This window comes from Pelodiscus sinensis, chromosome 1, assembly GCF_052426305.1.
Source record: "Pelodiscus sinensis isolate ZL-2025 chromosome 1, ASM5242630v1, whole genome shotgun sequence".
Classification (NCBI taxonomy): Eukaryota; Metazoa; Chordata; order Testudines; family Trionychidae; genus Pelodiscus; species Pelodiscus sinensis.
Window position 1 is genome coordinate 298092496 of NC_143052.1, and position 12637 is coordinate 298105132.

The following is a 12637-nucleotide window of genomic DNA, read 5'->3' on the forward strand; positions in this document are numbered from 1 at the left end:
ACTTCGTTATCTGGCACCTTCAGTTAACTGGCAACCCCTTATATCTCCATGATACTAAAGCTTTCACTGTATCAAGAGCTTTCCTGACCAAGCAGAGTATGTTTCCTCTCAGTCGGCACTGAGAACAACAACAAGGCTGCTGCATTCTGCACCCATGACAAGCTTTGAAATTTGAAGGGCATCTCCATCTCACTTATAGACACGTGAAACGAGGTTTACTGGAGTGGTCGACAAAGGCTTCCCTTGTCGACCGCGCCACGTCTGGACTGCCGTGCTGTGCCAGATCGGTTGATCGTTGGTACAGCGCGGCGGCCATTTTTATTTTAATGAAGCGGGGATTATTTAAATCCCCGCTTTATTGACTATGCCGAGTAAACTATTTTACAGGGCTCTGTCGACGGAGCCATGTAGTCTAGACGTAGCTGAAGATGTAAAAGTTGAGGCATGCTGCAGCATCACACATCACAATTATTTCATCGCAGAGGACACATAGCATAGATACTGGTGACAATAATAGTTTAGTTTCTCCCACACTATATGGCCCCATCCCTGATGCAAAGGGATTGTGCCTAAAGGCACAGTTCTGCATTCTGTTTTCAAAATCCCTTGTCTGCTGCCAAAGGAACCAACCCCCCCTCCCCCATTAGCTTCTATTGTGAAGAGACTTAATGTTTGTGTTCCTCTGCAGCAGCACCCAACTATACTCAAGATCATTTCAATGACACCAGGAATAAAAAAGAATAGGGAAAAAAATGTAAAAAAATGTTTGATAGGCTAGGACATTTCCCTGTCCCCCCCAACCTTCTATTACAAACAGTGGAGAATAAAAACCAGCATACAGATAGACTAAATAAAAGGACCTGGCAGTACCCCTGTACCTTCCTCTCCCTAAGCACTTCAACTTTAGCCTGAGTGGATCAGCTACATGCAGAGATATGCACAGAGAAAGTCTGTTGACTAATCACACCTTGCCAAGCTTTCCTTTACAAGGGATCTTGATAGATGTGAAGTGGGGATAACTCAGCTGTTAGAGACAGAAGGGTGGTGACAGTTGATAACTTTCCTCCCCTTTCACTCCAGAATACTATCAAGTTTTATTCTCCCCCAAAGACAGGTGGAATGGATACCAGATCTGTGGCACAGAAATACACATTGGGTCTGAATGTTTCCACTGGTGAAACTCCGTGGAGTTTCCACTGGTTTACAATAGTGTAAATCAGAGAAGAATTAAGACCCAGTACCTTTAATGTGCAAGAAACAATAGTCAAATACCTAGAAAAAACTGATGTGTTCTTGGAGGTTCACTCACATAGTGGCCCAAAAAGTGTGGTTCAAAAGTCTCTTAACTGATCCATTCATTACCTGGGTGAATCAAAGAACAGACACTTACCTAAGAGGGGTGATTACCTGGATGGATCAATTCTCTGAGAAATAAGTAAGAGGTCCAAACCCCCAAAAAGAATATAAATTAAAAAGTGATTGCAAAACTGCTCTCCCAGTTTAAGTATCAGATATAAAGGCTAAATCTAGAGAGTTATTCTGCCTAAAGATATAGATAAATATGGTAGGGGAGGTAATTTATTTTATTGGACCAACTTCTGTTGGTGAAAGAGAAAAGCAGTTGAGCTCACACAGAGATCTTCTTAAGGTCTGAGAAAGGTATTCAGAGTGGCACAGCTAAATATAAAGTGGAACAAATTGTTTAGCATGAAGCGTTAATTCATGTTGCAAAAGACCGAGGTTTTTCAAGCCGTCGATACCACTGGAATTGTAGGACAAAGAAGGAATACTGGGTTACGCATTGTGATAAATCAATAAATCCAGTCTCTATCGAGTCTAATTTTCAGTTTCTGGCAAAGTTACGAATGTAAGCTCCCCGGCTCAGCTTTTGAAGGTGTTATGCAGGTTTCCTTGGAGGATAAGGACTGAGAGGGCAGATATGGAGTGATGGTCTTGTGAAAACAGCCCACTGCTGCCTGTGTGTTAATAACGTACAGGAAAGTCAGATAGCACAAAGCTAGGTAACTGATCAAGCCTACAAAGGGCCTGAATATGGCAATGTTGGTACATTGCTCCACAATGCGACTCATTCCAGACTGAGATCTCTCTTAATCTGCCACTGGAAAAGAGGGGAATTAAACCCAAGCATAGTTCAAAAGGCATTGTGCATGTGAGGTTCTTCCGCCATCTATTGCCTCCTTCTGCACTGATGGCTTCTTCCATCGTGTACCTCATTCGAGGAGCACTACTTTAAAAATCATATTTTTAATGGATTGAAGATTGCTGCACTGACCAGCACTAGGGATCTGACAGGCACCTTTGTGGTGAGTATTTCAGTGATTGTGGTAAAAATATATTGGTCCCTAGCGCGTGTGATACTTTTGCCTATCCCTCTGTCTAGGCACTCCTATTCTTCAACACTAGATATGAACCATCCATTGTTCATTGGCCATTCCTCTTGCGATCCAGGAATGAAACCACAATTCTTAAATTAAAAAGCAAACAAACCTTGCACTACTCATTTCATATTGGGAAACAGACACAAGAAGAGTGAAATAAAAAGGGTTTATTGGAGACTGTGGTAAATTTGTTTGACTGTCTGAATTACAAATTACAGCACTTATCCCACTAGTATATTACTGGCCATTCCCAATAGTCTGATACTCATATATAAATATTTCATTAGTAACCAAAAGGGGAAATAGCTTTAATTTTCCCCCCAGATATGAATGTCAAATACAACAGCCATAAACAAACAAGTAATTTCAAATAAATATGGGTGCAAATCATTCTGGTAGGGTAACAAAATCTATATGCTTCCGAACAACAAATTACAATACATCAATCAGTGTATAAAAGTCCTAACAAATGCTGTTACTGCTGGTAGTATAAGTTCTCCATGGGAAAGTAGGCTCAGTACAAAAATCTGTAAGTAGGTTAAATATACACAATTAGTTTATTGAGTGTATAGATAAATATAAATGTATCTGTGCACAATAACTGGAAATGAGGCACTTATTCAAATTACTATACACAAAGCCCCTCTTTAAGCAGAAGGGCAAACGTTAATAGGCCTCAAATGAGTTTCATGAAATCCAAAATTGTGAAGACATAATAAAAAGGCATTCTGTTACTGATGCATTTATAACCCGCTGAATTCTAAGAAATCCAATTTGTTAAATATGGCACAAATCTGGCAGACCTTACTCTGAAACCAATGGGAGTTTTGCAAGAACGGATTTCAGAATTTGATCTCATGCATCATACTTGTCTATCTGTTCAATGTTTGCTTTTTTCTTTTTTATTAGCAGCTTTAATTCTATATTGTTTTATATAGTGTATTTAAAAAAAACCCTAGATGCTCTAATTTCCAACAAAATTCTCTCTATATACAGAAGTGTTTCCTGCAGGATGACAGAGTGATATCATTTTTTCACTGTGTCCTGCTGCCTGCCTCCACCCTCCATCACACGGCCTCCCTTCTCCCCTCTCCCTGGTGCTCCAAGGGGAAAGCCGGGGCTGCCCTGGCATTGGCCCAGTCCTAACCTCCTTCCAGCAGTTGGGTGGGGTGAGGAGCAGGAGAGCCAAGGCTGCCATGCTGTGACCTCAGCCAGGTGGCTGAGGGTGGGGCGATGAGGCTGCCTTCCCACAGAGAGAGGGGGGCTGATGAGCATAGCAAGCAGGGGGTGCAGCCCCCTAGTTTTATGAAAAACTGAAATTGGATAACTGCTCAGTTAGTTACCAAGCCAGCATTCTAAGGCCACGGCTACACTTGGAAACTATTTTGAAATTAGTAAATTTGACTTAATAACTCCTGATTGAACAAAATTGAACCAGAGTGTCCCCATGATTGGATTTCTAATTAAGAAGCCCGTTATTTCAAAATAACAGGCTTGGTAGTATGTATGCTTCGCTTATAAATTTGAACTAAATTCCCATAAGGCTGCGTCTAGATTGGCATGATTTTCCGGAAATGCTTTTAACGGAAAAGTTTTCCGTTAAAAGCATTTGCGGAAAAGAGCATCTAGATTGGTCCGGACGCTTTTCCGCAAAAGCACTTTTTGCAGAAAAGCGTCCGTGCCAATCTAGACGTGCTTTTCCGCAAAAAAGCCCTGATCATCATTTTCGCGATCGGCGCTTTTTTGCGGAAAACAAATCTGAGCTGTCTACACTGGCCCTTTCTTGCAAAAGCTTTGCGCAAAAGGGACTTTTGCCTGAATGGGAGCAGAATAGTATTTCCGCAAGGAAGCACTGATTTCTTACAGTGGGAAGTCAGTGCTTTTGTGGAAATTCAAGTGGCCAGTGTAGACAGCTGGCAAGTTTTTCCGGAAAAGCGGCTGATTTTCCGGAAAAACTGGCCAGTCTAGACACAGCCCTAGTGTAAATCAGGACAAAGGGAGCTATGCTGCTTTTTATTTATGAAAATAACTGTGGTCTGTTACATAGTTCTCTAAATAATTAGTAATTACCAGGGCTCGACAAACCACCGTTTCTACGGTCGCTACATGTGCCCCATTCACCGGTGCTGTGCGCATGTGCAGTGCCGGTCTGGCATGTGTGCGGTGCAGGGCTGGCGAGTAGCTCTCGCCGCAGTTTGTTGAGCCCTGATAATTACATTGGGCTTGTTTAAAATAATTTACTACAGTGCCTAAGAGGCTCAATATTTGGCTTGTACAATAAATGGGTCCCAGGTTGACTTCATAAAAGGAATAAGAAGAAGATCCTGTATCAGTGTTAACAAACGGCATTCCTATTTCTTAACATTCGAAAGCAGAAAAATAGATGTAGTGATAAATCCCTAATTTCTAAATTTATAATAACTTTCTAAACATTACTTCTCTGCATCTAGAAAACTGGCCCATTATAAATATTGAAACATGCTATTATTTACATACATTCCATTTTACTATATAGAGTCATTTATTGCTGGTCCTCTGTACATGTAGAACCCAATGAACAAATTCTGCATTTGACTGGGCATTACTCCCATTGATCTCAGTGGGCTTGGTATGCAGACACAAAGGCATATTTGCCTCTAGATTGTTGCTGATACTTATCTACTTCTGAATTTGAGGTAAAAGCAGAAGATATCTGCCAGTTAAATCTTTGATCTATCTGGCATGAGTTGTAACGCAGGTTTCAAAAACACCATGGCTACATCTACACTGGCATGATTTTCCGGAAATGCTTTTAACGGAAAAGGTTTTCCATTAAAAGTATTTCTGGAAAAGCACGTCTAGATTGGTAGGACGCTTTTCCGGAAAAGCACTTTTTGCGGAAAAGCGTCCGTGGCCAATCTAGACGCGTTTTTCCGCAAAAAAGCCCTGATCATCATTTTCGTGATCGGGGCTTTTTTGCGGAAAACACTACTGTGCTGTCTACACTGGCCCTTTTCTGGAACAGTTTTCCGGAAAAAGACTTTTGCTCAAACGGGAGCAGCATAGTTTTTCCGGAAAAGCACTGATGATTTTACATTAGATCATCAGTGCTTTTCCAGAAATTCAAGCGGCCAGTGTAGACAGCTGGCAAGTTTTTCCGGAAAAGCGGCTGATTTTCCGGAATAACTTGCCATTGTAGACACAGCATCATTAGACACACGGCAAATCAATGGTGAACTTAGTGGGAGAAAGTTATAATACATGGGGTGGTTTCTGTGCATCTGCAAATCATTATTTCAGGCCAGAAATTATTGGCAATATTTGAAGGCCAATATGTTTTCTGGCTTATTTAAAGAGGAGAAAGGTAAAATTTAGCTCTTAGGATATGTCTACATCACAATTACATGCTCATTGCTAGCCCGTGCCAGCTGACTTGGGCTTGTGAGGGCTCAGACTAAGAGGCTGTTTAATTGTTGCGGCTCAGGCTGCAGCTAAGCTGAGATCCTCCCATCTCATGAGGTCCTAGAAGCAAGGTTCCAGCCCAAACCTGAATATTTACACCACAACTGAATACCCTGTGAGTCTGAGTAAGTTGGACACAGGCCAATTATGGATACCCACAGTGTAGATAGACACAGAGACCGCTGACATTGTCTTTAGATCATACAGCCCATTAGGAAAAACCCATAAGGAATTGTGGGTTAGATTCTGATCTCAGTCATTGGTACAAATCTAGAGTAAGCTCTATGAAGTCAATGGACTTACATCAGTGTAACCCCGGAGCAAAAAGGGTTCTGTGAGTCTACAGTACAGAAAGAGGATGTTGTAGAAATAGCACAAAGAGCCTGATTCTGTGCTCACCCTGGTTTAACTCCAATGACTTCAGTGGAGTTGCTCCTGCTTTCTGACAGTGTAGGAGAGGCAGCACGCTGTCTCAAAGCAAGGCCAACTGGCCAGGAGTGTGGAGATAAGAGAGTTTCTGTGGATCAGCAGCTGCAGAGACACTTTTTGGGTGGATCAGACCCTAACTGGATAAACACTGTAATGAAGCACCATTGATCCAGTCTTCTGCAGAACATGCTGCTGTCATATTACCTTAACCAAAAAGACAGATAGTTAGAATTATTCTTCCAAAAGTAAAGTTACCCATAAAACTGCATGTTTCTCAAGAAGCACAATGATTATGCCTCAACTTAATAAATACAACTTGCTCCCATAAAATGTTTGTATTTTCTTCCCATTGTTGCCACTTGTAACGTGGTAACTGCCTAAAAAGCACTGAATTCTACATCACAATTCATAGCCTCAGTTCGGACAGAACCTTGTCGTCTGCATTTTAAGTATAACATTATATCTCCTTTAGAGACATAAATGTTACCAACTCATGCATTTCCCACCATTGGATGTGCACTGACAAATACAATTTACTGTACAAATACTTTTATAACCCATTGTAAGAGTAAGAGGACATAACTGCCCAGCATTTGTAACAATCAAACTTTCTTTTGGACATTACCGTATTCTTTGGTTTTATATAATCGTAAATAAGGAGGAAAAAATAAAACAAAACAAGAAAAAAAAAGTAGGATCAAATAGCTGACTGTGAGTTCCCCACTAAGAATGTGTAATGCATCCTGGCGTGTAATTCAGGTGTGATGTGACCAATCTAGTTGTCTTTGGAAGAAATATCAGTTAAATGCAAGGGATACAACTTAACTGAGGCCAAAGGACTTCTAACTAGGCTGAATCAGGCTGGAGGATTTTCACACTCTAGAGACTAATAAGAACAAGAGCAAGGAAGATTTTTTGTGAGAAACTATTCAGAACTTGCCTAGAGAGTATCAGCATTGCACCTTCCAAGTAGACAAGAGTACGATAATAAGACACTTCCTTTTGTATTGTGGAGAGAGACCCCCCAGCACCTTTGGATAATTTCTTCTAAAAAAACTCAACAAAAATATCTCCCTTGCGATGCAATTTCTTGCAATGCAGCTTAACTTTAGTGAGGACATTGGGATTGCCTATTGTGCAAAACAGGAGGTTTGGGTTGGATTCTTCGTTTATGTCTGAAAATTGTAGCAAGAGCACAAATCAGTATTTTCAAGTACAGTCAGAACCATAGGATATTTTAATTTTCACGCATGATGGTTACCTTCTGCTAACAAGTAGCAGTTCAAGTTTATCTTTGAGGCACTCTGGAGGAAGGTTCAAATCCCATGGTCTTGGAATCAAACCTCAGAGCTGTCACTAGTGTGATTGGATGGGGACATCATTGGCTCCCTGCTCCCTGGCCCCTTTGTGACTTCCTTCTTCTCTAAGCTCTGTCTATGCTTTAACAGCAAAATAATAATTGCAATTAAACTGATGGCCAATAAAATGGCAGCAGCTCCACCGACGATTGTGACTATGTTGACCTCTGGTTTTCTGTTATTCAGCTCCCTGGGGAGAAGTCCATTGACAGTAACTTCTCTTTGTGGGATCTGTTTCTTATTGGTGCGGTCCAAAGCTATATGTTGAATGTTAGTTCCTCTCCTATTTTCAATGCCAATTTCGTTAGCAAGGTCTGGAGCTTCTTTGACGTCTCTCTTCTGACGTATCTGCACCGAACTCCCCGGATTCCCACCACTGACTAAAGAGTGGTATTGGTACTCCACACTTCTTTTGCCAATCCCTCGGTTGGCATTTTCTTTTGATCTCACAGTGTAGATTGTATGTATGTACCATTCTCTACCCAAAGACACCTAGAAAACACAACATTTTGTTTAACATTGCCTGTCTCAATGAAGTGATCAAAAACTAATACAAATAGAGAAGTAAGTGGCAACCTATTTCACTATCTCATTCTGAAATGCTTGACCAGCACCCCTGAAATGCCACATGCCAATCTGCCTAGAAACCCAGCAGGAACTGGTGATCAGGCCATCTGCTACACATAAGGCGTAGAGCCTGAACCACCCAATAGCCAGCCTTCACTGCTACCTGTTGCAGATGGAGGAGGGCATACAATGAATAGGCCATTTCATGGTCACAGTGTTGTAGCCATGTTATCCCAAGATATTAGAGAGCCAAAGTGGATTAAGCTTTTTTTGAACTAACTTCTGTTGGTGAATGTGAGAGGTCTCTTCAGACCTGAACATGAGCTCTGTGTAGCTCAAAAGCTCATCTCTTTCATCAACAGAAGTTGGTCCAATAAAAGATGTTACCTCACCTATATAATCTTTAGGGCATTTCATGGCTATTCCATATCTAGTTTTAATAACCTATGTTTACTGCCTGACACCCCAAGTCAGCATTATTTTCCTTCAGTTTATTTTTGTCCCCCCCCATTACCTTCCCTATACCTGTCTGCCATTATCTATTCCCATTCTCAATGGCGACGTCTACACTGGCACCCTTTTCCGGAAATGCTTAAAGCGGAACAGTTTTTCCGTTATAAGTATTTCTGGAAAAGCGCGTCTACATTGGCAGGATGCTTTTCCGGAAAAGCACTTTTTCTGGAAAAGCATCTGTGCCAATGTAGTCGCGCTTTTCCGCAAAAAAGCTCCGATCGTCATTTTCGCGATTGGGGCTTTTTTGCGGAAAAGACTACTGTGCTGTCTACACTGGCCCTTTTCCGGAACAGTTTTTCCGGAAAAGGACTTTTGCCCAAACGGGAGCAGCATAGTTTTTCCAGAAAAACAATGATGATTTTACATTAGATCATCTTTGTTTTTCCGGTAAAGCAAGCGGCCAGTGTAGACAGCTTGCAGCTTAATCCGGAAAAGCGGCTGCTTTTCCAGAATAAGTGGCCCAGTGTAGACACAGCCATTGTGTGGTCAGTTTAAGAAGGCAGAACAAATTACTAGATTGTTACTGGAAACAGAACCTGCAAATAGCAAATGGGAATTTATAATCTCTCTGTGCCAAATTTTGAAACCGTTACTTACATGGGTGAGCAGATGGGAGTCCTCATGTGCTTAAAATGTTCAACAGTAAGAATAAGGCTCCCCAGTGTTTCTTCTAGTAATTAGTTGTTTTGTCCTTTGTATAACTTTTGCAAATGTTAAAGGGGGAAAGTAAAAGTTGCATGGGCTGCATAAATCAAGAGGCTGAACGTGAATGAAAGATGATATGGCCCCGAGGAAGTAGTTGGATTCCTCACCTGCTCATTTCTAGACATGTTAAGGGTTTTGTGCTTTGGAAGGTATGGAATGGTTGTACCAACAGAAAGTGACACTGTTTTAGTTAGCTGGACTTTGCTGAAATATACTTTTACCCTTAACTCAGGAACTGTTTCTTTGATTTTGCCAGTTTTTTTTTTACTAATCATGAAAAAGTTTATGTTGGGTTGGTGTATGAAGTCTAGAGGAGAAGAGCCCTGCTTTTAAGGGTTTTATGAGGTGCATGTAAGGCCTTATCCAACTCTGGTTGAAGTTGGTGAAACTCTTTCCACTGACTTTGTTGGGAGTTGCATCAAGCCCTTGAAGGTTACCTGGATGAGAATTCCCCTACCCTGTGTGCCCCTTCCAAGTTCTCTCACCTCATCTCTCTATGAGACTTCAATTCCAAGAGAAGTTAGCACAGCTCCATGCCAATCCTCATCCACTGTTCTCCCCATTGTCGCTCTCCCTGAACTTTTTCTCTCTAGATTTCCTCCACCCCTCTCTTACCCTCCCAATCGAGGGCTGGAGTCAAGTATAAGTCACTTATTTATCCTAAGTTATAAATAATTTTAAACTTTGAAGTGTGCATAGTACCTGAGTGCACAAAACAAGGGGAAATCCCACAAAAACAAGACACAAGGAGCTGCATGAATATTCTGGACCCTATTCTCACTTATATTAGTTTACACCTATGAAAATTCACTGACTTCAATGAAGTGACTCCAGATTCATACCCTTGTTGGTGACCTAATTCCAGATTACAGACCCTCACATTCAGTATTCTTATAATCAAATATTTTCTTATATGATGTCTGACTCTATTTTAGATTCTTAGAACAGTACAGAGAGTCTTCAGAGTTAACGTCATCCAACTTACATCAGATACCCCTTACACTTTTCAATTGCCCATTTTGCTCCTAGTCTTGTTTCACCCTTAGGATAAAAACCAGCAGGGAGTACAGCATACATCACATGCTGAGCCTCAGCCAAATCACTGATTTTACTGATCAAGCTTTCTGATTAGATGAGGCTGGGGCCAGGAGCCAATCAAAACCAAGCAGCAACACAATTTTCCAACAAGCTACCCTGGCTGTGAAAGCCAATCAGATAAGTATTTGCAAGGGATCCCCTTCCAGCTCTGTACTGGAAAGTCAAAGCATATTTTATTGTATATGTTTATTTGAACATGGTTTACCAAATAAATATAGTGGTGTTGCTAGATTAGTCATATATAATTTATTTATTACAAAAATCTGGGTTATTGAGTTGAAAATAGAGTATGAAGCCTTGTTTAGGAAGGAAATAATCCTCCTAGATTCTTGAGGCTGATCCACAGAGTGCTCACCTGAAACAGTGGTGTTGAGTCTACTTTAAATCCATCAGAGCCGGGTTGCTTGACTAAAGGAATTGCCTCAGGATCATCTATTGCTAGTCTTGCATTAAAAAGTACATTTCCAAAGCTCGTGGCTTGTGTCTCTGGCTGAGCCTTGTCCTAAATGATGAAATGGAAAATATAATTCTGTTTGTAAAAGCACATTCACCTCCACAAAGGGAGAGGGTTTTATATTGACATGGAAATGCAACTTTCCCAGAAACATAATCAACACATGCTATTTTACATCATCTAATGCATTCCTAAGGAAATAAGTGCTCTTCAGCAATATTGTGATTACATCTTTCTAGCACTAATTTCTTTACTGCCTGAGGATTTTTGCCATAGAAATAAAATGGAGGAAAATTCTACAGTTTTTTTCAAGTAAAAATCCTTTCAATCCTTCTTTACATATCATTATAAAAACAAGCAGAAACCCATTCCTCTTTCATTTCACAGATTACCTTTAAATTGTGAATAGGCAAAGGCTGTAAAGTCAAGGCTGTAAGGCAGGGCCAAAAGTAGAATTATGCTACACAATTTCAGCTATGTCAATTGCATAGCTGAAGTTGAAATAGCTTTAATTCGGCTTTTGGTGCTGTCTACACAGCAGGAAGTCAAAGGAAGAACACTCTTCCTTCGACTTTCCGTTACTCCTTGGCTACGTCTACACTGGCCCCTTCTTCGGAAGGGGCATGCTAATTTTGAACTTGGGAATAGGGAAATCCGCGCGGGATTTAAATAAACATGGCCGCCGCTTTTTTTCCGGCTTGGGGAAAAGCCGGAAAAAAGCGTCTAGACTGGCGCGATCTTCCGGAATAAAGCCCTTTTCCGGAGGATCTCTTATTCCTACTTCAAAGTAGGATTTCCCTATTCCCAAATTCAAAATTAGCATGGCCCTTCCGAAGAAGGGGCCAGTGTAGACGTAGCCCTTGTGAAATAAGGGTTACAGGAGTCAGAGTAAGAAGTCCTCCAGCTCACCAGTATTTTGAAATAATGGCTTGCAGTGTCGACGTGCTCTTTGTTATTTTGGAATAATGTCAGTTATTCTGAAATAATGCTGCTGTGTAGATATACCCTGAGGGTATGTCTACACTACCACCCTAGTTCGAACTAGGGTGGTAATGTAGGCAACCGAAGTTGCAAATGAAGCCCGGGATTTGAATTTCCCGGGCTTCATTTGCATAAAGCCGGGCGCCGCCATTTTAAATGTCCGCTAGTGCGGACTCCGTGCCGCGCGGCTACACGCGGCATGGACTAGGTAGTTCGGACTAGGCTTCCTACTTTCACGAGGAGTAACGGTAGTTCGGAATAGGAAGCCTAGTACGAACTACCTAGTCCATGCTGCGTGTAGCCGCGCGGCACGGAGTCCGCACTAGCGGACATTTAAAAATGGCGGCGCCCGGCTTTATGCAAATGAAGCGCGGGAAATTCAAATCCCGGGCTTCATTTGCAACTCCGGGTGCCTACATTACCACCCTAGTTCGAACTAGGGTAGTAGTGTAGACATACCCTTAGACACCCATATCTTAAGCTTGAATGATTCTCTCCTCAATGCCTAATTCCCCTCCCCCACCCTCAAACTTGATGATCTTGGCCATCACAAAGAAAACTGCTTCTGTGATGAGCTGCACAATCTTCTGCCAGCTCAAACACCTCACTGACACCCTTATGGAAATGGAGCAGATATCTGGCAAGGACTACATTTTCCGTCTATTTTGACTAGTGATATAGTTTTCAAAAGC

The 12637-nt window shown here is 41.5% G+C and overlaps 1 protein-coding gene across 1 annotated transcript in view; it reads right to left on the reverse strand.

Annotated features, from left to right (window-relative positions):
* Positions 1 to 2551: 2551 nt before the first annotated feature.
* Positions 2552 to 12637, reverse strand: part of FREM2 (FRAS1 related extracellular matrix 2) — a 181306-nt gene continuing 171220 nt past the window's right edge. The window contains exons 23-24 of the mRNA XM_025185589.3: positions 10866 to 11012; positions 2552 to 8119 (exon numbers count right to left, since the gene is read on the reverse strand). Of these exons, the coding sequence (XP_025041374.3) occupies positions 7607 to 8119; positions 10866 to 11012 (660 nt within the window). The 3' untranslated portion in view covers positions 2552 to 7606. The remainder of the gene's footprint in view (positions 8120 to 10865; positions 11013 to 12637) is intronic.